Source organism: Protomyctophum bolini (genome assembly GCF_963924005.1).
Source record: "Protomyctophum bolini genome assembly, chromosome: 21".
Taxonomy (NCBI): domain Eukaryota; kingdom Metazoa; phylum Chordata; class Actinopteri; order Myctophiformes; family Myctophidae; genus Protomyctophum; species Protomyctophum bolini.
In genome coordinates, this window is record NC_137882.1 from 13398138 (window position 1) to 13424946 (window position 26809).

The window sequence follows — 26809 nt, forward strand, 5'->3', positions numbered from 1 at the left end:
GCTCATTCTCTGCAAATATTAGCCTGTGCGGCAGACTATGCTCTCCCTCCGGCAGCTGCTCACTACAGCGCCTTAAAACATTCCTAGAATTGCTTTTCTCAACTTTAAACATGTCTAAATGTGCCTTAAATGAACAGGGCAATGCAGAGCTTACCATGGGTGAATACACTGTCAGCATCAAGAACATGAAGGCATGTCAGACTTCAAGGAATTATGGATCTCCTGTAAAGAAGTAGGTAAACATGGCATCAGACAACCGAGTAGTATTTGAATAGTTAATGTAAATGTTAAAATAAACCCTTTTCATTGATGATGATGCCTTTTCAGATTACACATTAAGTTATATGCATTCGTAAGAACACTATCAAAGGCTAAAATGTAAGGTTTGAATAACGCAAATATAATTTTGGAACAGTGATCTATTTTTCTTAATGCGAGTTTGACTAGTAGTTATCAAAATAATAATCAATTCAATAATCAATATGTCAAGCATGTCAACTAATCGGGCAAATTAACTCGGATATATCATTATTCCCCATGATAAAGTTATATATGGTATGCACGTACAGTATAACAAATCTAATTTTAGAGTATCAACACTATATTTGATAATAATACAATTGAATATTTTGCCCATATATACAACAGAACTGCTTAAAACATGCCAATTTCATAATTTGTGTGGGTGTGATGCTGCAACAAATAGTGATATTAATATAAGACAGATTTGAGACAATTAAATTCAACGTTCTTTGTATTACCTTTCCAACAGTAATTTCAATCAGATCTGGTCCAACTCTGGGGTCAGGTTTTGGACATGCCTTGAAAGATAAAAACAAAGTTTAAGGGTGGCTTACACTCAAAACCACTCAAAACCGATTAAGGAATATGTCATGGAGAGTAAATGAGTTGTCTGACAGCAGACGAGTATGCACTAAGCAGGTGATAATGAAGTGATCTGTCCAGGCCAGTCACTGATAGGGCTAACAGATAAACATCACAGAGTTACAGAGGGAAAGTAACTTGTAATGTCAGAGTAAACCCCAAGGCACTTTCAAATAACACTCGAACACACGAACGATCTCTCAGATTTTCTGTAAAAAAAAGTTACGCCTTTTTGGTTGACTTTTCATTGCCTACTACTACGTCAACAGTGCACAAACTCATAGGATAAGTTGGCAGGTGTGTGATATAGAGGAAATACAGGACAGGAAAGACAAGCATCAATAAGTAGACTGGACAAAAACGCTTGATTGAGTCCTGTGTATAATTGTATGGATTGTTTTCTGAATATTAGCAGTGTCCCTGTAAAATATAGGTGTTCTCAGCGTTGTTAGTAAACTTCATTCAAAGGCAAACCACCCAGATAACATATTGAGGTGAAAATGTTATGTACAAAAATGACTGCTTGGAGCTGTAATGAAACATTTAATCGCGATCTTAGGGGTGTTTTTTGGCTTTGAACTACCCAAAATTCTAATCTGTTCCATCCGGATAGGGATTAATAAACACTTGGATATCCTGGATATCACAACATTGAGAAGGTTTTCTCTTTCACTTCCCTTTAGACTACTTTCTGCTCAATATGAAGTCCACAAATTTAAAGATTTGAATATTGTTGTTACCGTACTCATTTTAAATCTTTAGCAATTACTATGAATTAAATTCCTGTAAAATAGTATTTGTGTCAATAATATCATAATCAAAATATTTTCTTTTATTCCAAACACATCCTTTCGATAATAAAAGAGGAATGCAAGAGAAAACAACAACACCAATTCTGAATGTATTTTCCAATAAGAGAAGTGCAAAAGGCAAAGAATGGGGTACACTGCTTGAATAATACATCAAAATAAAACCAACAAATTAAGGCTATGAAGTCTTTATCACTTTTTGTCTTTTATTATAGTCATTAGTCAGTGCATTCTATTGCATAGCTATGATTACATTCACTCATCAGATTAGAAGACATGGACAACAATGCCAAGGCTTGCAGCAGCCATCTTGCCCTGCAGGATCAGACATGGGGGCGGGGGTCCCCAAGTCATATGACTATACTGTCTGAAGACATCTGCTGCAGTCAGTGACACAGCAAAGGTGTCTGGCTGCGTGTGACTGTGAGGCAGCGAAAGATCATATGGATTTCCATATCATTATTTAAAATGATGCACTTAAAATGTGTGTGTCTTAGTAGCAATAGTGAAAAATGACCCCAAATGAACACTAAAATCTATAAAGTACCCCACATTTAAGCTTTTCAGATGAACCAAGGTTTTGGGAAAGACAGCATTTTTCCATTTTGGGTCCTTGGGTGAACACTTGGGATATGTAAAATCCTACAGCTTTAATAACAAGCCTTACACAAGATGTGCAAGTCTGGTTTTGCTGTGCCATATTTGTCACTGTTGTTCTCTACTTGGAGAATTGTCTACTTTTAACCGTGCTTTAATAATGGATGTCTTATTGTCTGTGGTAACCAACCTTTTACTGCATGTTTGGAGATGGTGGCACTCTTTGTAGATTCTGAAGGTGGATACACATCTCCTGCAGAACACAGTTAATATTTGTTTAATTCTTAACGGTAGTAGACTGTCTGAAATCATGCTTTTCCACCCAGACAATGGAATAGAAGAAAGGAAGACTACTACTACAGCCCCACCAGACCAGCATTTTGTCACTGCAGCTACATTACAAATTAACACTGAAAACCAACAAGTATTACATATTAAATATATAGTATAGCCCTGCAACAAACGTTTAGCCTACACAAGTCTTTCCCCCCCATGTGCTGTGGTAGGCCTATAGGTTGTGAGAGCAGGTAGTCAGTCACTAGTCAGCATCACGCATTAGGAACTCATGGGGTTAAACAACAGCATGCACGTGAGCAAAGGTGCGTCACCTGCGCATCCTCACCACCAACAGTGTGAATGAATGAGGTCAAGAAGAGACTCCAAAACACAACAATGCTCTCTGAAGCATGGACATTATATATATATATAATAAAAAAGTATTGTAGCCTATTTTACAATTTAAATAATACACTGCTAATCCAATAACTTTAATTTAAAAGATTAAGCAAACCTAGGATAGTTATTTTTTAATTTAAACAATCAACAATATAAGCATCATATTTGGCAGTCAAGCAAAGCAGCTACTGCAGTAGTGCTACTCGTACATCAATGGCAGCCTTACCTGTGCATAAAGAAATGTCTGCTGTAGAATAGAAAATAATCACTGAAAAAAGGAAAACTTTCAGATGCGTATCTAAATCAGCCCACTGCTTGTTTGAGTGTCGTAAAAAAAAAAACTTCTGCGACCGCACTTGGGATAGTTCCCTTTTCCAATGTTCGCTTTCCAGTGAATTGGTACAGTCTTAAAAACTCCATCCCCATTTTTATCAGTTTCAGACAGACTCCAGACAGTCTCTGAGCGGTTGCGTGCCTGGCTGTCCTGCGCGTGCACGTCGGATGGCGCGGGAAGCAGCAATAACATTCCAGACTGACAGTCGCGCAGCCAATGGCGTTGTGAATCCAGATCTAGCGTCCAATGACAATGGCTCACAAAGATAACCCAGCATCCCGTGCACTGACACTGCACACACTGAATAAAACAGCAGTCCTGAGTCAAGCAGTTCATCGCACTCAGATATGGGTCACTGGCTGTCGCCTATTCTGCTGAAAACAATAGCCCACATAGGCATTGTCTTATTCCCCTACGCATATTCGAGGAACAAATTATTTTGAATTAACCACTATATGCAGGCTAGTTTACTTTGAAACACATGAAGTAATGGATGTAACTGCAATGAGTCATGACTATGCATCTTACACTTTTAGGTTCACACACGTTCTTTTCGGTGCTGTTAAGGCTATCTTGGTGGTTATTTGAGCATGTACATTATGCAAACCTGTTTACTCATTAATAATAAAACATCCAGGTCCACAAAGGACAGAGTTCTTCAACACCATGGGTGGAAATATATCAGAGGGTTGATGCATACTGTATATATATGCAAGGCTTACTTACTTTACGTTTACTATAACAATGTACATGTATATAATTATAATCTATTTTTTTGTACGTTATATCGTATACTCCAACTCCATGACCCCAGGATCTTTACTGATCCTCGTAAGTGGACAGCACTAACACATTGTCTCATACAAAACAACTTCCACGTTGGCTATGGATTCTGTCAAAGGCATCTACACAAGGCATACAGATAGGTTTGTTGTAAAGAACTTCTGTCCTTTAACTGGAGAGAAAAAAAAGTCTTGTCTCCTTCGACTTTCCGCCCTCCAAATTTCATTGTTATGGAAAACCACTGGATTGGGAATAAGGCCCTGAACCTTTGAGGTCAGCATAATAGAATGTGACAGCTCCTTCTTCACTTCCATTTGGAAGTAAACCCAAAATCTTGGGAAAGAGAATCCATGGGACATCGAAATATCTGGCATATATTGTGAAAAAAATGTAGAATACATATTTATATCTTAAAGAAACAAATACTAATACTATCTTAGTACTGCGTAGATGGATAAAACAGCAAAAGTGCACATCTTACAATGTGACAAAGCTTCACAAGCAGGAGTTTTTTCAATTTTCTAAAATGTTTTCAATTAAGACTGCCATCATTTCACTCGTGGTATTGTTAACAATGTTGAAATTGTGATGGATTAAGCAAGCCCATGGTGTGCCTGTCATCAAACTTAAATATTCATTAGATACATGTGAACTGTAGGTTTTCAACCATGATGCATAACCGTATTACTTCTAAGAGGCTATAAATATTCAGATTATATTTCCATGTTGTTGTTTTTTTAAATTCTTTCTTTTTGAATATTAGAATATGCAAGACATAAAAGACACACAAGACAAGCAATACACAAAAAACAACAGAAAAAAAACAAAAAGCTAAAACAAAATAACAGAAAAACAGAAGAGGTCAAGGGATGTACAGCAACAAGCAACAATACATATTAATTTCCATGTTGTTTTAAATATGCTAAATAGTAGGCCATATCTATTTTGTGTTTAATTCAATGTTTCCACATTTAAAAAAACACATTTGAACAGGGTCATTTTGAAAAGACTGTATTTTATACAGCTTTTACAGAGAAAGGGAAAACATTCACCAGCTCAACATCTTATCCGTACAATCCCCACCAGTCCATTAGAATTCACAGACTGTCTTTCACCAGGAAAGTCCCTTTACGCTTTCTCAAATTAAAAATCTCACGGCTGATCCCCTCCATCGCTCTGGCTTTCAGATATTGACCTTGTGATGCTACAAAATGGCTTCTTCCTCGCCCCATAATGAGCCAATACAATGAGGCTTCAGTTCACTGCTCACCTCTCTTTGGTGTCTCCAGGGGTCTTTGTTGACGTTTGTCAGCCCTGGAGGAATTTGGGGGCTTGAATTCTGCTGTAGTCGAGCCATAGAGAAGACAGCTACTTTGACTCCAAGATTTATAGCAAGAAAGGGGGAGAAAAAAAACACTTAGTGAGAGATAAAAAGGATTTGACCTTACAGAAAAGAGATATAAAAGGAGTGACCTGAATAAAGAATAGCCACCATTTGAAATTCCCACTAAATGTGACCATAATTGTAAAGGGTACAGTAGCCTATGTCAATTTGAGTAGAGGGCTCAAATTTTAAATCAAACAGTTATATTTTTTATATTCACTATATACAGGATGGGATGCTGATGTAATTATCCCTTGAGATATTAAACCCATTGAGTACCTGCACAGAAAGGTATGTTGGGTTATCAAGTGTGCACCTCCCATCCCATCATAGATGTTCCACTGACTGAAGCAAAACCATGCAACCCACTATAATGGCCCCACAACAAATTATGCTACCAACAATAGGCTCTATATGCCATAGACATAAAAAGGTAGACGCCTCCTTAGGCTCTGAGGCATGTGTCTCTTAGGCTCTAGGCCGGGCGTGTGTATCTTAGGCTCTGGGGTGTGTGTCTCTCTTGAAGGCAAAGCTTTCCTGAGATTCCTTGCAAAGCATAGCGTGCGTCACAGAAGGGGAAGTTCGGTAGGCGCTCCAATGAACTGCATCTATAGTGCATCTATGCTCTATAATATGCACACAGAATAACTCTAATGACGCCTCTTCCGGCTCTGGGGCTCGTGTCTCTGTTGAAGGCAACATTTTCCTGAGATTCCTTGCGAAGCATAGCGGAAGCAAATAGGCCCAACTAAAGGGGGTGTTCGCCAAATGTTGGTGGTCAAATGCTAAAGTGATAACGAGCGCTAAACCTCAGCTGCGTGGGGTTTCCTCGTGCTAAATGCATAGGCCCGCCTACAGTTCCAGCTTCGACCGCTACATCTCGGCGACTTCAACATTGGCCAGCCTTTCTGGGGGCTTGGTGCCTTAATTAAGCACTTCTGCTTGACTTCTTGCATTCATTTGAGACACGACCAATCGCGTAGTAGCGACTCAGTCATGATTGGCTGCCTCCTAAGCTATGACACACTCACCACGGAAGGGATGATTTCACCCAACACCCATATGCATACACTGCAGCGGAGCAGAGCGCCACAACACCCATATGCATACACCAGCAGGAAAGATGCAAACGGAGACAGCGTTTGTTTCACCTGACAAATATGACTATGTATGTCATCATTTCTTGTTTATATATCTATGACTCTTACTTCCGGCCCGATACCAATTAAGGCTCTGTTCAGTGTACAGTGGTTCTCAAACCTTTTCATTTCAAGGACCCCTATAACTCTAAGAGTGTACAAATGGAACCAAAGTGTCCATTTGGTTCCATGTGTACACTCTCAGAGTTACACACCCAGACGGGCGATATTTGGACCCACTCAAGGACACTTTGAGACCCACTGTTGTAGCAGTGTCCAGTGAGCCAGCACCCTGACTCTGTTTGACCAAAATGGAACAGAGCCTTCATTATCATATAGCTGAGAGAGTTGCGCCATTGAGGGGTCAGAAAAAAGCGCTTGAGCACTGTTCATGCAGCCCTGGAGTGTGGAGTTTGAAATACATTCAGATTTTTAGGGGGCCAGTTTCGAATTGCAGCCGTCTGTACGTGCCCTTTGAGAGGGGTTTTGAAAGAGTAAAGGGATTCGCATCACATGTCTTAATGACTGTTGGTAGGGCGTTCCACATGTTGGTGGCATGAGCGTTCTTTCCAAAATGGCTGCTGTGCAGAGCCCATGATAGAGCCCAGGCCCCATAGTCAACATTTAACACATTCTACAGTAGTGAATAGATCGAGCTAAGTAGTGAACAACATTCATCTAAATTCCACAACATATCATCCAATAATTTACAAACTTCCCAGTAATACAAACTGACAGCAGGAGGATGTCTTGAAAATGCTCATGTAGCATATAATAAAATGTATTATATGCTACATGAGCATTTTCAAGACAGAAAGCTGAATGAATAAAATGTCATATAGCCTACCCTACCCTTAAATAAATCACCAATGTAAACACATGATATCAATTCACCTGTTTCACCAAGAAGATCTTGAATTTTAAATGTCGTGGTGTCGTTCTGTAATTATCTAGCCCTGGCTAGTAATTATCTATAGCCGCAATTTGCACCTGTTGTAAAAAAAAATCTAGAGTTGCAAATTGCGGCTAGTAATTATCCATTTTGACATAAAAGTAAGGCTCGATAAAAAATAGTCTTTCTTGCTGGTAATGCGACGGCTACATGTCATGTAAATTATGTAACATTGTACTGAACACCAGATAACCAATATTTTTCTCACAGAAGGAAGGTAAACAGCAGGTGCCCTGGTCAGAAGAATCCGTTGAGATTATCATCAAACTGACCTGGGGTCAGATTCGGGATTCGGGGACCGAGTTCAGTTTTCCCACCCACAATGCACCATCACAGTCCTGCCATGTTTGTGCTGCTGCACTGTAGTGGTCGTGGGGGATATTGGATAACATGGTAGCACTGCAGTGGAAAACCTGTTAGCTTCACCGTCTGTTTCATTCTGAAGGCTAAAAATAATCAAACACGTCAATGTATTTCCACGTTTTATAATCAGACTCACTGTGTGACGCGTCTTCTTGCACCATGGCGGCCAATTCTCAGGGTAGGTACACTGACTATTGGTGTGTTATTGTTGATGAAGCTCGCTAGCCTCGCCAGCTAAAGGCTACGTAGCTTGTGATGAACAATAACCGCAGGAAACGACGGCTCTCTAGGCCACGCAGTGCTAACTAGCTAAATGCTATCAACAAATGTTAATTTTGAACCAAAGCACCGTGGATGTATCATTGTGCTGCTATGGTGTGATCGCTGTAACGGCTGTTAATTGGACCAAGTACCGTTGGATGTTAGGTTGTTTTGTTTTGTCTGTGATGGTGTTGGCTGTGATGTTAGCAGCAACAACTAGCTTCATCATAGCTAATACTCGCGCCGACAGTTGACACTTGAAAATGTCGTCATTTTGTGTTGCGATCAAAGGCTTGTGCGACGAATTATGGAGAGATGGTTCATAACTCACAAATAATTGTGCATAAGAGCCAGGAAGCTAAACATAAGCTTCCAAGCCTTCCATAGCAAAAGTGACGGAATAATTAACCGGCCCCTTTCTACAATGTATTTCCCTATTAAGCCTACGGCATCTAATCATGTAGAATCCAAAATAATGGATACCAATTTGACCTGGTGGAACAGAAGGCTATGAAATTGTTATAGCCGCTGTTCTAATCAGTTCAGTTGTATGGGTCAATTGTAACTTAGCAGCCGAAAATGCTACACCTGCCATTGCGCCATCATGTATGTGCCAATTATAGCTGTTTGTGTATCTTGTATCGAATCGATATTGTATGTACCCCTCCCCACATACACTTTAAGTGGCAGGTTCACCTATGCATTCACTCAGACTTAGTCTTGTACACATCATGAACGATATACATTCATGTACCCCAATAGCACCACATTACATGACATCATACACACCTCATACTAAGGAAAAACAAGCTGTAAGCTTTTTTGCCTTGTCCTTTTGATTATTATGGTGGTGACTGCCTGGTGAGTCAGATTTCAGATGAATCTTACATGTGACATGACCATAGACTGTAAAAAATGGACATGACTCATGTTTTTGAGGGGGGATGGCCCCTCCTATGCCCTGCTTTGTGTGTCTGTGTGTACCCCATAGTGATGATTTGATTGGATGAGGGCTTAAACGGTGAGGACAGAAAATTGAGGATGCCGGAATGTGATGATGTATGATGATAAGAGCACCCCTCACTTCACATGAGTGTGACTTTTATTTCATGATCAATAAAGATATAAATCATTGACTCAATCAACACAGTAACGCCAATATAGGGCTCTGGTTGTCTTTCCACAAATTGTATTCTTCTTGTGACTTAAGCAAGGGCTGGGTCCTTTCTGATCTGTCGTTTTGAGGTTCTTTTTTATTAACACCATTAGTGGTGGACGGGGGCTCTAAGGATGGAACTGCAACTATTATTGAGGGAAAGGAAGTTCCAGATTGAGGCTTTTGCACTAACGCAGGGTTAGTGCAAAATAATATACTTGGTTTGCGAGTAAATCTTAGTTTATAATGGCATAAGTTTAAGTTTAAGTTTCTATTTAAGACATAGTACTTGTACACAACTTAAGTTAATGTTCAAGCTGCTGTTTCTGCTGGAGGTAAGATCCAGATCTAGCAGCGAGGCTCTGACCGCCACTGATCACATCTAGAGTAGACTGAATCCAACATTGAGGAACCAGAGTAGGTTCCATCACATTTTGAACTTCCAGTTTTATCATGTACAGGTTTATCACCACACTTTCATTCAGAGCTGGTATGTGAACTTCACAATCTGCTATACAATTCGCTCTAAGTTGTATAAATGATGTAGTTTAATGTTGAAAATGAGTGGTAATCTCCATTTCATTCTTTTTTTAATTAGTCTATTATGACATAACCTAGCTCTGGTCCATAGCCCTAATGCTGCCGTTGCATATAAGGCTCTGCCACACTTGCTTCTAGCCCTCGCATGAAATGCAGACTTCTCTGTAGCGGAAATATACAAAACTTTTTACCTACTACTCACCAATACAAAGGCGGTTTGTGTAATTAGAAAGCCTACTTTCCTTAGTGGACGCACTCTGAGCCCCCCACCACACCAAACGCACTTTTTGGCCAGAAAGGGATTGTTTTTCCACTGAATTTTTAAAACTTTTAGTTACTCCACTGCGTCCTCTACCGATGTGTATATCTAGTGTGCGGCCGTCTGAGCATAGACATGGTAACGCCCCGCCTGCCTCTGATTGGCCTACCGACACTGCCCTAACTAATATTGTTGATGCCGTTTGCTTTGATTGAATAATTGATTGAACACACGTGTACGATGTACTATGATTTGATTTGGGTGTGTACTTCTAAATCAAGTGTTAGTGTTGATTATCGTGTATTAATCTAATTATAGTATTAAAACTAATACTAGTCTATTATACTAAAAAGGATAAAGGAGAAGGGAAAAGAGACCTTTTTACAGTACAATAATGTTTCACGTTTACACATACAAATAAATGACACAATAATCAACACAAACACTTTATTTAGAACACATCCAAATCAAATCATATTACGGCGTACAATGTGTTCAATCAATTATTCCATCAAAACAAACGGCATAAACAATTAGTTTGCCTCTTCTACAAAAATAGAACATACAAGTTACAGGCAGTTCTCTTAAGGCCTATTCATAGTCTGGATTTTCGGTGGTGACTCGTGAGGTGACCACCGCTCCGGTGGTGAGCTGACCACCGGAGCTGAAATGACGTTGAGCGGTGGTGAGTAAAAACAGAGAAGGGCTGGAGCCGTGGCGGTGGTTTGCTCTTCACCGCGGCTTGTGACGTCATGTTGTAGTTCAGTCAACTTCGGTGGTCGCCTAACCACCGAAAATCCAGACTATGTATGAGCCTTAAATCATACCGATACCGTATACTTGTATTATTTTCCACCACCTCGCAGCAGAGATCAGACTATCCAGCATAGCTATATCCACCTCGGTGACTTATGCTTCGTCGTACGACGTGTTGCATCATTGAATGCTGAAAATAGCCGATCTGCAAAGCTCACAACGCGTCACCTCCGCAACATGTGAGCTTGTAGATTGGCTATTTTCAGCACGCGGAAATATGCAGGATGTGAAACGTTCAGAAACTTTTGCCTTCATGAAAATTGAGATTTTATTTTTTGGCAAAATCGAACAGCCCTATCACAAAGATTATTATTATTATCTAAGCACTGACTGCACCAGAGATTGTTGGCCCGTGGCCACCATTTCTCTTTCATCACCAAATGTTGGTCTGGTGAAACAGAATCATTAATGAGTCTCACGTGTCATTTTCTAAAGTAAGACAATGACTGGGAAAGGAAAGAGGTATTGTTAAATGTCACGGTCATTTCTGGCTCACATACTGAGGAGTACATGATCAGCGACATTTCTTAACGTGTTGGACAAAGGCATGGGTTTTCCAGAGATATCAGACCTCAGCAGCATACACTGCAGCTTGTGATCAACAATGGCATCAGCAGTTGGGAGAGCAGCAATACATTATCGGCAAGTTGAAGACATGACACTTCAGCCACTCTGCTAGCAAAACAGCTTCTGAGGACCATTCAATTAGGGATGGGATCCATAGAGATAAAAAATAGAAGACAAACAACCCCAGCCAGCGCATGAAGCCACAGAAGTACGCTCTACTTCCGGAATTGACACCAGCGTTGGTGTCAATAGAGCAGGCGCACTAGTGTTTCAGACGATAGAAGCAAACTAGCGTTTTTAAATGTGGAAAAATAAGAGGAACAGATGATGCCCCCCCTTGCACATGCACGTGTAGTGAAATTTTTGTGGTTTTGTGAGTCTTTTGGCTTTTTTATGTGGTTATTTTGGACTATTCTTGACAGCCAGGCAGTAACAAGCACATTATTTTTATTTAACCCACATAGTAGCCTAAGCAAATCAATGGGTGAGAGAAACCGCCAGTGAATTTCAGTGTTTTTCAGTGCCACCTGAGTTGACACGCTATGCGTGCAGAACCAGACGTTGTTCTCTCTATTGTCATTGGGAAGTGTAATATTGTGACCCCTTGGGATTTCAACATTGAAGCTGCACATGAACTTTGTTCTCTATTTATTTATGATGCAAGCGCAATATATATGATATGATTCGCTGTGGTCCACCCTTATTTATATATATATATATTAATGGACTGAGATGAATGACGGACTAACAGTTTATCACATGGTGTTGCTCCATCAGTGTTTATTTTTTCTTATGTTGATACTGTTTGGTTGTATGGATGGATGCACTAAACAAAGTTTCGTTGTATGTCTCAGACAGTGACAAATAAAGATATCTTATCTAACTTGTTAATCTTAATTGGGAGTAAAACAGTTTTACACAGTTGTGGAAAGCCTTAAACATCAATTTTCTCTCCCAGTGATGTGATGTCACAGCAATTTTCTCTTCCAGGCAGAAATGCTATTTTGGGAACAGACTTTCTCTCTCAGTGATGGGATGTTACTGTTGTTAACAATTGTGCAGCCCTACTCCATAGCATTACGGACCAGCTTCCCATACTCTGGAGGGACAGTGGGTCTGAGATAATTAATTCACAAAATGTATGTAGTTGTACAGTGTACACCCATGTGAAGTGAGTGGTGCAAATCCATGTGGGGTTTCCTGGGGGTCCCCGGAACATCCAGACCCACAGGAACACGCCCATGGTGCCGGCCCCGTTCCTTCAAGCCGCCCCGCGTCCGAAACGGTTGAGAGATGACAGTTACCGTGTGGGGGTCCCCAGGGGGTCCCTGAACTGTACTGTACTGTCACACCCGAAAGTGTGTGTGTGTGTGTGTGTGTGTGTGTGTGTGTGTGTGTGTGTGTGTGTGTGTGTGTGTGTGTGCGCGCGCGCGCGTGCGCAACAGTGACGATTTGTGGTGAAAACCAACCAACCGCTATTCTCGTGCTCACACACAGACACACATTGCTGTCTATAGGAGTGGTTGCAACACTCAAAAATATTTTTGTGGGGTGAGTTCCTTGGCCTACTGGCAGCATGCACAAAATACTATGCTGATCAGATCATGGCACAGTCACACACACACACACACACACAAGATGTCCCATTTTGGTCTGTCTGGAATAATGACCGGTGTATTTGCTAATCATTTACACTAATCAGACAATGTAAACATTATGGTGTTTTCTCTTGCAGATGAAGGCTTCGACGAATATGACAAGCCAGGAGCAGAACGGTCACGTAGGAGAAGAGGAACAGATGACGATTTAGACAGGTATTCATTGCACGGGGAGATAAATAGTATAGTAAATAGTAGTGATGTTCACAAAAAACTGCTGTGGTGATTTCTAGCATGTAGCACATGACTAACTGCATCCACAAAGACCTTACACAGTAAAAGCTTCTATCTTACCAGAAAAATAAGCCATTTTAGACCGTGTTATGCATTTTTGGGGGGAAAACGTTGCACTCTCAATAGGTTTCAAACAGATTGATTCGCATTGGTTAGCCAGTAGACTTCAGCCTTTCAATATCTTGGTAAGTAATTGAATGGAAAATTCAATGTGCATATATATTATACATTCTTTTTTGCTCTAGGCCAAAAAATTTGAAAAATATTGAAAAATAGCAGATCTAGGCACACTACGAGCTTGTCGGTCTAACATAAAAACAGCTTTTTCAGAAAATTATCAGGATGTAGAAGACATTTTTAGAATCTGATCTCGGGTCAAAATGGGTTAAGTGTGTTCTAGTCTGTATTCCACTACACACATTGTTGAAATTTTTCATCTAAAGAAAAATGAATTTTCAGTTTTGTGCCGACTGAGTGAATCACCAGTTTGCAGTCTGTTGACATGTTTCAACATTTCAGAGAAAGACACAAATTGCTGTTTGTCAAAGATGTTCTGCTGAAATATATATTAAAATGCGTTCTATATGGACAATGTCAATCCCCCATGTTTGCCCTGCAGGTAGGTTACAGGAGCTAAAGCCAGTTATATAACATTAATTTGTTGCATTGTTAAGACAGTTGTGGTGAAATTAGCCTTAAAAACGCATGATACTTTTAACTGGGGATTTGACCAATAACCTGCGGCCAGGATTTATAATGTAGTGGCCTGAAGGGGTAAAACACCAAAAGGGGTTCCCGCCCAGAATGGGTTAATATATAATTTGAATTTCTCATTCATAAAATAATTGCAATGTAAATCTAGTAACATAGTGTATGTCATTAGTGTATTGGCCATATTGCGTATGCTCACTTCAGTGCATAAATCAGATTTCTCAAAAGGCATGTTGTCGCTAACCTGATTGCGGCAGTGTTGAGTTCACAAGTTCCCTCCTACCTTGATCTGGTCTCTCAAGCAGAAACGATGAACCAGAAGCAGCGGGACAAAAATGATATATCCATAATAATTTTGAGTTGTATTCTTGTTAGCTTGTGTTTACATTTGCGCTGTGGCAGCGCTTCAATACGTCTCCAGGATACATTGATCCCGCCTCTAGCGGCCGCATATCGGTCCGATCAGATTTTGTTCGGAGTACATCGTCTCTGCACGAGAGAGACCAGATGGGAGCTGGTGGAGGAACTCACTGCTGCTACCAACTGTTGGCACCAACAGAAAGAAAGAAAGAGAAAGAAAGGCATGTTTGTCGGCGGACCAGATTAGTTAACACACAATGGTGCAAATGATTTGCAATAAAAATGTATTCGGTAGTTGGCAAAGTGTTTACTTATTTTCGGTTTCAGCCAAAAAAAATAATTTGGGTGCATTCCTCCCTACTCATGACATGACTCAAGTCACGGGCTGTATTCTGATAAAGTACATGGAAACTAAAACGTTTTGTTACTGTTAAATCGAAATGGATACCCTATGAAAAAGAAAATGTGGGTCTATCTATTCACAAGCAAACATCCTCTTAGGATTGACAGACGGTTATGGCTTAAGGCTATATCTCACGAATCAGAAGGAACTATAAGGGTTTTACCCTTCCAGCTATATTGCTAGACTAAAGCAAGACCTACAATGCTTGGTTTTATCACCAGCCAGAGCCAAATATTTAGCTGTATTTGACAAGTGTTTGACTTGGCAAGTAGTGCTCACAGCAGCTAGGGACTTCAAATTATATTCAGTTGATACAATGTGAAAGCACAGCTACCCTATAGGTTTACAATGTATTATGTCTTTATCATAATTATGTTGTAAGTTTCACTAGACTGAAGGTAGTGTTTCCTGGGTGCTTTAACTTAGGATCAGTGTGCATTAGAAAGGAACTGCTAGACTTATTACAGATGTAGTATTGGTACACCAAGTAACAGAAACAGGTTTGGAGAGTTCATTTTCCTCATTCAGTACTAGGATAGTAGCGTGATGCTATACAATTCCGCTATGAATAATCCATTTAAAAGCTCTGTTTTAACATATAACTTAAAATATAAAAGTGAAATTATGTTGAATTCTTGCATCACAGTCTACTGAAACTGAAGCCATCCATCCCATGTCATCACTTGTATGAATATCAATTTATTTTAAATTCTAACTAGAGAAATTTTAGTTGAGTACAGCTGCGTGGTTCCCTCAAATGTATTGTATTATTATATTATTTCTTTGCTTGCTGCTATAAAGCGCTACAAACATTTTGTCTTTTTCTAGGCCAACCCAGAAGTTACCGTAACCTCTGAATCGGAATAGGGGAGACAAGATCGGATTTTTGTAAATCTCAAAGAAAGATGTATAAAAACTGTTGTGTTTATGCTAGTTGTTTTCCTTCTGGTCCCAGTCTGAGTGTGACTAGTCTTTGTTTGATGATCTCTGAGGCGTGAAAGACACTATGATGGAAACAAAGGAAATGCAACCCCCGCATGTACTGTATGATGGCATAGGTGTCTGTAGTACTCTCTGAATGAGAGTTTTAACTTTACTTCAGTTCTATAAGCTGTAGAACTGTATTCACTCTAATTAACACCCCAATCGCCCAGGACGAAGTTCACCGTCCTTTCTAACACCCTAACGTCCTTTCTAACACCCAGCGCCCAGGACGAAGTTTTATCCAAAAGACGAAGTTTATTGATATGAAAACCGATCGCGTCACTCTACAGCCTGTTGCGCAATCCTCGATGTTGCACAACAGTGGGACGTCATCGAAAATGTTTAGCCGACGACAACAAAACTTTTGCAGAAGAACTTTTAGCAAGCCTTGTCACAAACATACTTTTTATGATTATTGGGCCACACAGAAGTGACCCCCTTGGGTCACTTCTGGGTTACAAACTGGCACACTATCGGACCCTTAAATGGCAGCGTCTTTGAAAAATCACAACCTGCCTGTCTGCTGAAAACTACTTGAACTCAGCCGGTGGAGAACGGGCCAGTGGAATTTCAAAATTCATGCGTCGATGAGTTCTGCGTCACAAAACTTGAGATGAATTCAAATGAATATTTGTAGGTTGTAGGATAGTAATTTTACATTACATGAGCTCATGTCAGAAGTACATTAACAGACCAACCAAACCATCCTCATACACACACTTATGAAGGAGCTCGTGTCATAGTCACGACTCACAAGTTGTACTTTTATCTGAAATGGTGTCTTTATTCTATAATATGATGATGATATCATAGTTGGAACAAAAGGCATGCCATGTCAGGTACAGTAGCTAGTATCTACTGGATCAAAAAATACATTGTAGATCTATTAATGCAGAAAGATCAGCAGCACACCAAATGGCTTGTATTAAAAGGGTTTTATTTAATATGGTGATGGTTAGCAACGCAGGCTCTTCAGAACTTCTTTTCTTCAGAACTAGTCCTCGAGGGGAGCTATTTGGTGAGGATCTTTCTGCTCTAATTGACAAGGACATATGAGGAGGAATGACACCCTCTCGTCACATGCGCATGATACATTTAATATTATGAAATGAATGCGTTTTTAATGCGTTATCTTTTCTGTTCTTCAAGCGACCTAGAAGACGATTTGCTGCAGGAGGACTGGCTGTCGGTTAAAAAGGTAAGAAGATATTAAATCCATCCCTAAAATCCTCACTAAATATAATTTTAGGTCTGCCACCTGAAAGTAAATTATTTGAATAATCAGTCAGAGACCCCTCAGCAGATGGTGGTTATTTTTTTTTGCCATGTCAGTTGTTTAATCAGGTGAGGAAACGAATACAAAATGTCACCATTGTCCCAAATCAAATGTATTTTCGATCACAATGGCAAAGGATGGCATTTTCTTTTCAATGAAAATGCTAGCACATTGAAAGGGGATAGACGCCCTCATTCTTGGCCCGGTACTGACAATACTCAACTCTTAACATACAGTACTGAACGTACTTGTTGCGGTAGTGGTGTCATTTTAATGCATGTTGGTTTACAGAACTTTACTACAATGAAACGCTTATATCAACACAGTCAATTACATTCATTCCAGTTATTGATAGGTGTGCACGATGATGAAATGATGACCGATCTCCGATTATTTGCAGGGTCATATCTGCCGATACCGATTCTGAGTGACCGATTCCGATATAAGTATTATGCTGCCTTCAAACATTAGAAATACACCAAACAAATGCGACGGAGCCATTGACGGTCACATTATGTTTTTAAACATTTGTTTTAGACTTTTCTGCCTTTATTGATAGTATCGAGTGGAGATTGACAGGAAAGAGGGAGAGAGAGAAGGGGAGAGACATGCAGCAAAGGTCATCTGTCATCATGAACGGGACTTGAACCCTCGACGCCAGGCCAAAGCCTATATGTGGCATGCGCCTGGACCACTTGGCCAGCGGGCGCCTCGGCAGGCACATTATTATTGTGTCACCAATATCTGTGAAAATAATTTGGATTATTTTGAGACCGATCCAATAGTGATATGTTATTTATTTTGCCGATTTCGATATGCTACCGATCATATTGTGCATCACTAGTTATCTTTAAACATTTTCATGTAACTTAACACTTCATGTTAACATGGTCTAAATCTGCACGGAAATGCAAGCCAATTTTACCAGAAGAGACTATTATATAACACAAAACGTCACAATGAACTGCCAAATCCAATCTGAGCCCTACAAAATAGGCACTTAGCAGCTACCAGCACATGGCAGATGCATTTCCTCCAATGAAGGAATTGAATAAAGCAAACCATTGGAAGCAGGGACATGTACACTAAGGGATGGGGAAACATTTGTGTGATAGAAGTGAACAGTGGGAGTGGGTGGCAGGTGGTTCCTCCACAGGGGGAATTATTGATGTGAACCAGGAGGAAGTGCTGTGGACAAAAAAGAACTGTCATGACCTGGCCAGATTGCCTACGCCACATGGGAATAGAGCATCCTCTCCTGGGTCAATGGAGATCCTCTGACCCCCTTCCCTAGTACACACACACACACACACACACACACACACACGCACACACACACTAGGGCAAGGGTGCCCACACTTTTATGACGTGAGAGCTATACTTTAAAAAATGATCAGCTCAACAAGATCTACCCACCATTGGCGAAAATAGTTTAAATTATGTACCTGAGGGGGCTTTAGAATAGGGGCGCTGGCAATACATATAGGACAAATGCACTGGAAATAGAGGGGGAGAAATCTAATAGTTAGGGGGTTTCTGTATTTAATTTGTGCACAGCAACACTGTTGAAAACAACATTTTGCATTGTCAATCAATCAAGTCACCTTTAACTCAAGTGGCAGATTCCAAAACTAGTTTTTTATATTTTTTAAATTAAATATTCTTTCTGGACATGTCCTGTGGTCTACCTGCACAGCCTTTGTGATCTACTGGTAGATCGCAATCTACCTTCTGGTCACCCCTGCACTAGGGTTTTCACTTCTAGTGATTTTTACTAATTTGCTAGTTGCCTAGTTTACTAGTCGACTAGTTTAACTACCTATTATGTAAAAAAGAGAAACTTAAAAAAAAACTTAAAATAATATTTGTACATTTAAATACTGTACACATTGGTGACTAATCTAGCATTATTTATTTAGCTTTTTTTTTTGCTTTTCTCCAACTAGTACCAGCAAGGTCAACTAGTGGATTTACTAGTTGAATAGTCCACTAGTTGCTTAAAGCCCTAACACGCACACGCACACACACGCACACGCACACGCACACACACACACACACACACACACACACACCACTTTGTTAAGTTTGTTTTATCCGTCTCAAACAATTCAATTAATCAAATAAAAACTAAACTTTTATGCTAGTGCGTTATTGACACCTCTAATGAAAATTAAATTCATATTCCTTATTACTGGATTCTAAATTATTGCAAGTATAACTACACATTGTTATGATTATGTCTGAATGGAGTGTCCTAGCAGGAAATGTAAACAAGGAAGATAGGGAGCCATCTGCCTTTCCGTTTACTGGGAAAGGAGAACTTATTAGCCAAAATACTGCACTGGGATCTGCGTCAGACTGCCATTGCCTTCCAAGGCACTGGACCATTTTCCATTATAATTTTATTTTATTACTTTGGCTATTCTAATTTCAATACATTATTCTCTTTCATTTTCATATCACCTTTGCATTATGAGATGACAAAATAAATCTACCAAAGACATCTTCACTGAGGAAATATTTACACCCATTTTGTTTTCTTTAAGAATCCCTCCGAAGTGTCTGATGAAGAGCTCAACGACGACCTTCTACAAAGTGATGATGAAGATAAAAATATACGGTAGGCTATGTTAATCATGATACATTTTAATTGTTTTAATTGTGGACAGCACCTTGGACATATCTTTGTGTATTTAATTTCTGACTGACATTAGAAAAAGGAAACAAAGTTTTCTGAATTTACTCATGGCCAGAGCAGGGATTTCGTCCAAAAAAGAAAAGGAGAAAAAAGGTCAGTTTTACTATTATAAGTATAGAGCCGTAGTTCTCAAAGTGGGTTCCTTACAGGGGGTCCCAGCTCACAGCATGTTCCTTTGTGCCAGACTCTGAGCTTGTACATCTGCTATTTCTGAACATTTAAAAAAAAAAAGAATCCTGAAAGTGTTTGAACATTTTTTATTACTTCATCATCTTGGGTTCCCTGGCACAAAGCATTTTCAGATGGCTTTGGTGGGTCCTTGGCATGAAAAAGGTTGAGAACTACTGATATATAGAGGGTAAGTGATTAACTGGCCTCAGGTCTACCATAAGGGGCTGTGTTCAGAGAGGGTCATCATGGTTGTTGTGGGTCATAAATTACCGGGTTGTCGGACACAGTCGGGACAATCAAATGGCCGCTGTCCTCTCCAAAAGTTGTCAAACTATTGTCTCGTTGGCTTGAGGCGCCCAGGGCGCTCCGACAAAATACTATTGAGTGCCAAAGGCAGAGTGCACAAGCTTGTCTTTACCGCAAAATAGCAGATATAGAAAAAAATATTGTTATTATTTTTGAACATAACTAATATTACATAACTTGAATCAGCTGTTTGGAGGGAAATCTTGTTGGTTAACATAATACTGCCCAGGCCTCCAGGCCAGAGCGTGGTGCTAGTGCCAGAGAAATCCGCAGAATAAGCGGGTCACTTCCACCCACGCCGGAAGTGATGTGTTTCTATAGTTGTGTAAGCCTAGGGAACGGACAGACAATGGCCCACAGAGCAGCCATCATGATCAGCGTTAACCCAAGCCAAGAACTGGGACTGGTTCTTTTCTCCACAACCCGCCTTTGCCAGGACGAGGGAATTCATCTTTCTTTAATTTAATTTAATCCAGTAATTAAACATATTTTAAAATATTTTCTTTTCTTTTTTTGGGAAACCTCCATGCCTAACAACATAGACTGTACAGGGTGTACCAAAGACTGTCGGCGGGTCTCAGCACAGGCTGCTTTGTTTGAATCGACCTTATAAGACCTTGAACGGCAGCCACACCATACTAATCGAATATATACTTTTTGCAGTCGATTGCTCATTTCCCCCCAAAGTCGACAATTATTCGAGAATCAATTTATTTGACAGCCCTAATACTTTATGTAATGCATTAAAACAGACCTAGGGGAAGGAAAAGTTGCACACTCAGCCTGAGACTTAGTTGAAGTTTGTTCTTTGAGAGACTGCACACTCTTGTTTGTGAGTCCTATGTTTCAGAAATATAGAATTAGAAATCGCAACCCTATTTGTTTCACCTACTGTACCCGTTTGTTTTTGTGGAGAATCTGAACGGCTATTTTGTATCTTTTCAGTGGCCAGGATGTGAGCTTCAACGCCAGCATGAGCATGGCCACATCCTACGAGCAGCAAGCGAACCTGCAAGAAGGCGACTACAGAGATGACATCGTCAACCTGGGAGCGGAGGACAGCTATGAGGACGTGCAGGAGGGGGGCTACCCACAAGAGGGGGCGGGGGAAGAGGAGTACACCGAGGAATACAGCCAGGCTGTCGACGGCGAGATGCACCAAGACCAAATGAACTACAGCGGAGGGCTGGCCCAAGACGACGCCTATCAGGATGAAGTGCTAGACATCCAAATCACTGAACCCTTGGACAGTGAATTTCAAGTGAGTCTTCATCCTCGCTCGTTCACATGCACGAGCAATCACAAACAAAACACACACACACACACACACACACACACACACACACACACACACACACACACACACACACACACACACACACACACACACCTCCACTTTCCCCCTCTCCCTTTTCAGTCCAACTCTATTGTATACTAGAGATAATGTCACTTTTCCTGCCTTGGCATCGGGATGGTAGAGGATTGAAATCCATTCAGGGGGACACAGGGAGACGCATGGTGGTGTTGCAGTGGCAAAACCAGGATTAGATTCATTATCACTTCCTGCCAGTTAATTTCTCCATCTTGCTGACAAAGTTTTGCCGTTGACAGCTTGTTTGGCCCGGGGTAATGCTCCGCTGTCGCCTCCAAATCCCCGGGCCATTGTGACCTTGGGCCCGGTATCTTTGTGGGAGTAAGAGGCTGCTTTGTGTGGCGGAGATGCGCTGCCATTCGGCGGAGGTTAATGTGAGAGGCTTTTATCTGGGGCTTCAGAATGGATCTGATAAAGTCTCACATAGGTGAAAAGATTATTGACCTTCCTAAGGACGACCCCATACAGTTTCCTAATGATTGATGCAGGTTTCCCTTTCATTCGTTTCCCTTCCCTCTTAGCCTGCGCTAACAGGATCAGAGATAAGGCCAGTTCCATGTGCAAATGTCCGTTACGGTCTATTTGCCAAGGTGCGATGGTGTTTGGCACCTGACAAAGATGTATTAGTATGTTTTTTTTACCATACAAAGATAAGATGTTGACCTTCTTACTTGGCAATGACACTACTCTTCTCATCTTGCATTTTGGGGGGAAATTGTCTGCAGGTGCAGATGCATTTGTATTCTTGTGTGTATTACTATGTTTACAAGGTCACTAAACTGCCTAGGCTTAACATTTGTGTTTGCTGTGGTATTCATTCAGAGGTAATACGTGGAACAGTTTAAAGGATTAAGCATCTGCATCCCCTTGAGGCAGTCTGTCCATCCATCTCGTTTGCTGAGAAGGGTATTTTTTCCTGCATTAATGTGTTGTTGGCTGGCAGGTTAATGGAGCGCAACACCAAACACCATATCTGACCTACAGGCCGACCCTCATTTAGCCATGAACTTGTGTTATCGAGTGATGCAGCGTGTTTCACTGATTACCATATCCAGGCCTGGAATTTCATCCTTTTAGGGGCAAGGCCACTTGGCCTTTAGTGTGGTCAACTTTTTGAGGGCACAAATGCCGAGTGCCAGGGCATGAAGGCCATCAATTAAAACAATGATTTTAAGTACCCGGTAATTATTTTTATCTTAAGGGTTAAGGATGATAAAAATAAAAAAAATTCAAGGCGATTTTTTTTTTGATATATTGGTTCATAACAGTGCTTCTTAAATAAATAATCAATAACCAATAACAAAATATAAGTAACTACTATTGTAAAATAATACAACATTTATTGGGGTCCCAGTCCAGAGATGAAAATCATAATGAAATGGCCTAGGACCCTGTTCCACGGGCCCTGAGGCGAGATTGACAGCCCGGGCCTCCCTTACTAGTCTCTTAATTTTTCAATTCAAGTGGTAAAGATAATGTGGGCACATTGTCCGTCCATCTTTATGATTACCGGTAGGCTACTGTTGTCTTGGTATTCCTTTCATGCGACTTCACTCAGTGCATGTGGATGGAGCTGTTGTATTCCACCTTTACTCCATCTATCTTGCCCTCTTTTGAATGACAGCCGCCTACATAACTTTTGAATGAGGGCTTGGTTTAGAAAAGCCTATATTTTGTGCTAAAGTAATATATTGAATAACATATCAGGTTTAAGGCTAGACTCTGGCATATGGCATTGTGGGCTGCAGGACTGAGGACGCTGGAGATAAGTCAACAAAAAGTGAAAGTGCAGGTTCAGATCAGTTTTTTGTTCTTACCTGAAGTTATCTGTGCTGTGCACAGGGGAACGGAACAATGTGTGTAATTATATCCATGGTATTTTTCTGTCGCTAATACTCTATCCATATGCGACGGAGATGTTTGTTTTGGTGGGCTAGATAGATAGATCATCTCTCCTCCTTTTATGGACAGCCACACTGTTTCGTGTTAGACAAAAATAAATCAGCTGGAACCATGTCTGACCAACATAACATAAATCAGCTGGAACCATGTCTGACCAACATTAATGCATGTGACGTAGGACCGCCACACGGTCGCGACGTTAGAAAACATTATTTTGTTTTGAGTGATAGTTGTAGTCTGACCGGATAGCTACACTAGTAGGCATCGTGTGGGCTAAATGCCCTCTGTTTACTCTGTGTGTGTGTGTGTGTGTGTGTGTGTGTGTGTGTGTGTGTGTGTGTGTGTGTGTGTGTGATGACAACGACCAGCGGGGGTAGTTATAAGCAAAGTAACGCAAAATAATCAAACCACTTGGCAAATGGCAACACAACTACAATACACAACTATATCGGAATGACTGGAAAATTGCGCAGAGGAAAAACGGTCAAATGAACTGCCGTGTGCGGCGGTCAGGGCACATGGACACAACGGCCGTCTGGGCAGATACTTTTTCGAGGGGCACACGGCCAAAGAGAGGGTCAACAACGGCTGTGGCCGCCGTGAAATTCCTGCCCTGACCATGTCAAATATCCCAGTGGTGCATTAGTCAAGGATGCAAGGAATGGGCAGTTAATTGACCAAGTAGTTCAAATGGTGATCTTGGTGACTGCACTATCCAAATTGCTCGAGAATCAGTTCAGAGAGGATGTTTTTTCTTCGGTAGAGAACACCGTGTTCCAGCCAGCTTCCTAAATCGAGTATTGTCTTGCAGCGCAGAAGCACTGTTCAATACATCTGGTGAAATCCTTGAGACTATCTTTACTTTAGGGATAGCTGTGTCTAACTATCAGTATTCTGCAAAAAAAAGTGTTTTATTTGTCAATATGAGATGGCCATGATGTGTATTCATTGGGTCCAAGTTGTTGGTCGCCATAGACCAAGGATGTACAGAAATATTTGTACGATTTTTGTTTTGGAAGGAGATCAGCTATTACGGTGAGACAGGTTATTTAGTTTTAGTTTTGGAGTAACATAAATGGACTTGTCATCATCTCCCAGAATGTGTGAGTGAGTGTATGTGTGACTTAGAGTCATGAACATAAAGAGACGAGCCAATGAAAGTGATTTGTGAAAGAGTCAGTCGATGATAGTTTCACCATCATTGAACCAGAGAGGGGTGTTTTATTTATTTATTATCTGCTCATGTATTTCTGTATATCATGCCAAACATTTACATCTCATTGAATTTCAAATGCTGCCAGGAATGGTAATGAAGCCTTGCTTCCAATGTTATGGTAATGCACGATTGGGTGGTGTGTTGGGGGGTTGTTGGGGCACCGCAGTGGCCCTCCCAAAACCCAAACCATAACATTTCAATGTTTTCCTTTCCCAGTGTTTGGTTGTTTTTTTCCTCATAAAGAAATTGACATTTCCAACCTTCGCAAGCCGGCATTTTTCTGCATATATTGGATATATATTGGAAACATATTGTAGCAACCTTGAATGAACAGTACTATTGACTCATACACCCATATCTTATGTCCCATATTGCAACTATTGCAAGATTATTTTATGCACTTTGTTTTACACTTCCCTCAGTCTTTTTTTACCCTCAGAGTTTTCTGATGATACATATTCGACTGTAAATATTCAAAGCTATTAAATCTGGGATAATGGTTTCGATACTATAGGATGTCATTGGATATCCTTATTCTTGTATTTGTCTTAGCCAAACCCGGCGAAACCGTAGGGTTAAATTAGTACCCTAGCCTGCCAGACCCGGAACCTACGTTTTCCAGCGCTTTATACCAGCTCAGTGGCCTTGTGGTTAGAGTGTCCGCCCTGAGACTGGGAGGTCGGGGTTCGATCCCCGGCCGGGTCATACCAAAGACTCTAAATAATGGGACCCAGTGCCTCCCTGCTTGACACTCAGCATCAAGGGTTGGATTGGGGGTGGGAAGTGAGGACGCTGGCGTCGACTGTTCGCCGCTTCACCTCCCAATGTATGAATGAATGAACCATTGTAAAGCGCTTTGAGCACTTGAAAAAGCGCTATAAAAATGCAATTCATTTACAGTATATTCTTTGATCCGATCGAATCATTAGCTACCGTTCGTTAGCATAACACTCAAAGTGGGACAGTGGCCGCAGCCATTTTGAAGATGCGTGCGCATCCACTGCATTCAAAGCCCTCTGTCTAAAAAACGACATTCCTTGCGCCGTTTCTGGGTAAGACAAGGCTTTTCAACGGCCTGTAGCAGGCACTGTGATACTCGCGGTCGGGATTTTTCACGAGACAACAACAACCGGTCAAGACGCCACACCCAGCATTTTGTCAATGTAACATGAGGTTAGGATATTTGGCTCTTCAATGTAAGTGTTACGCGCGATAAAACCTTGGAAATACGCTATCGAGGGATTGATTAATGCTGGTGGAAATTAAGTGAATACATATTGAATTGATAAACTTGAATAGTGAAGCCACCGGGGTGTACGAGAAGACCGTCACAGTGCAACCAATTTCTTCCATTGTGCTGATTGAAATGTGAATGATCAGTGCTTGTTAATTAGCGCCAACAAATAATGGATTTCCATTCATGGTTGTCAGGATGATGCTTATGCAACAAGCTACGCTGGTGAGACACTAGGCGAGCAGGGAGTCGAACAGGAGGCGCTTCCCCAAGACCAGGCGGGGGAGATGGGGGGAGAGGAGGAGGAGCAGCAGCAAGAAGAGGAAGAGGATGCTGGGGCAGAGGTAGATTAAACCATCTAGTCCTGACCGGAGGACCATTCGGAAAAAATGGCTTCTAAATCCTTAAAGGTTTCTGAAAAACCTACGTTTCCATTGTCAATGGTGCTCAACCTTTGAAAATATGTAAGCTCGTAGCGCGGCACTCGTAGCGCGGCACTCGTAGCGCGGCACTCGTAGCGCGGCACTCGGTGCCACACTATGAGCTTGTAGATCTGCTATTTTTCAATAGCTATAGCTATAGTATACCATAATGCTTAAAACACCAAAAGGGGTTCCCGTCCTGACTGGTTTAATGCAATGGTTCTCAAGCGCTTTCATGTCCACGACCACCAAATTAATTTGAATTTGGCTGAAATCTGAAAAGATTTTGTGCCAGGGTAAGAGAAGATGTGTTTCAAAATGGAAATTGCATTCACAATTCTT

At 40.9% G+C, this 26809-nt stretch overlaps 1 protein-coding gene across 6 annotated transcripts in view; it reads left to right on the plus strand.

Annotated features, from left to right (window-relative positions):
* Positions 1-7939: 7939 nt before the first annotated feature.
* rbm33a (RNA binding motif protein 33a) overlaps positions 7940-26809 on the plus strand; it is a 90587-nt gene continuing 71717 nt past the window's right edge. For 5 of the 6 annotated variants that reach the window (XR_013966125.1, XM_080793438.1, XM_080793440.1 and 2 more), the window contains exons 1-6: positions 7940-8099; positions 13256-13334; positions 17020-17068; positions 19693-19766; positions 21267-21582; positions 26243-26389. Coding sequence is in view for 5 of the 6 variants with exons in the window: in XM_080793438.1 (XP_080649564.1) it covers positions 8081-8099; positions 13256-13334; positions 17020-17068; positions 19693-19766; positions 21267-21582; positions 26243-26389 (684 nt within the window). In the remaining variant the exon portion in view is untranslated. The remainder of the gene's footprint in view (positions 8100-13255; positions 13335-17019; positions 17069-19692; positions 19767-21266; positions 21583-26242; positions 26390-26809) is intronic. The other variant, XM_080793442.1, reaches the window with a different exon arrangement.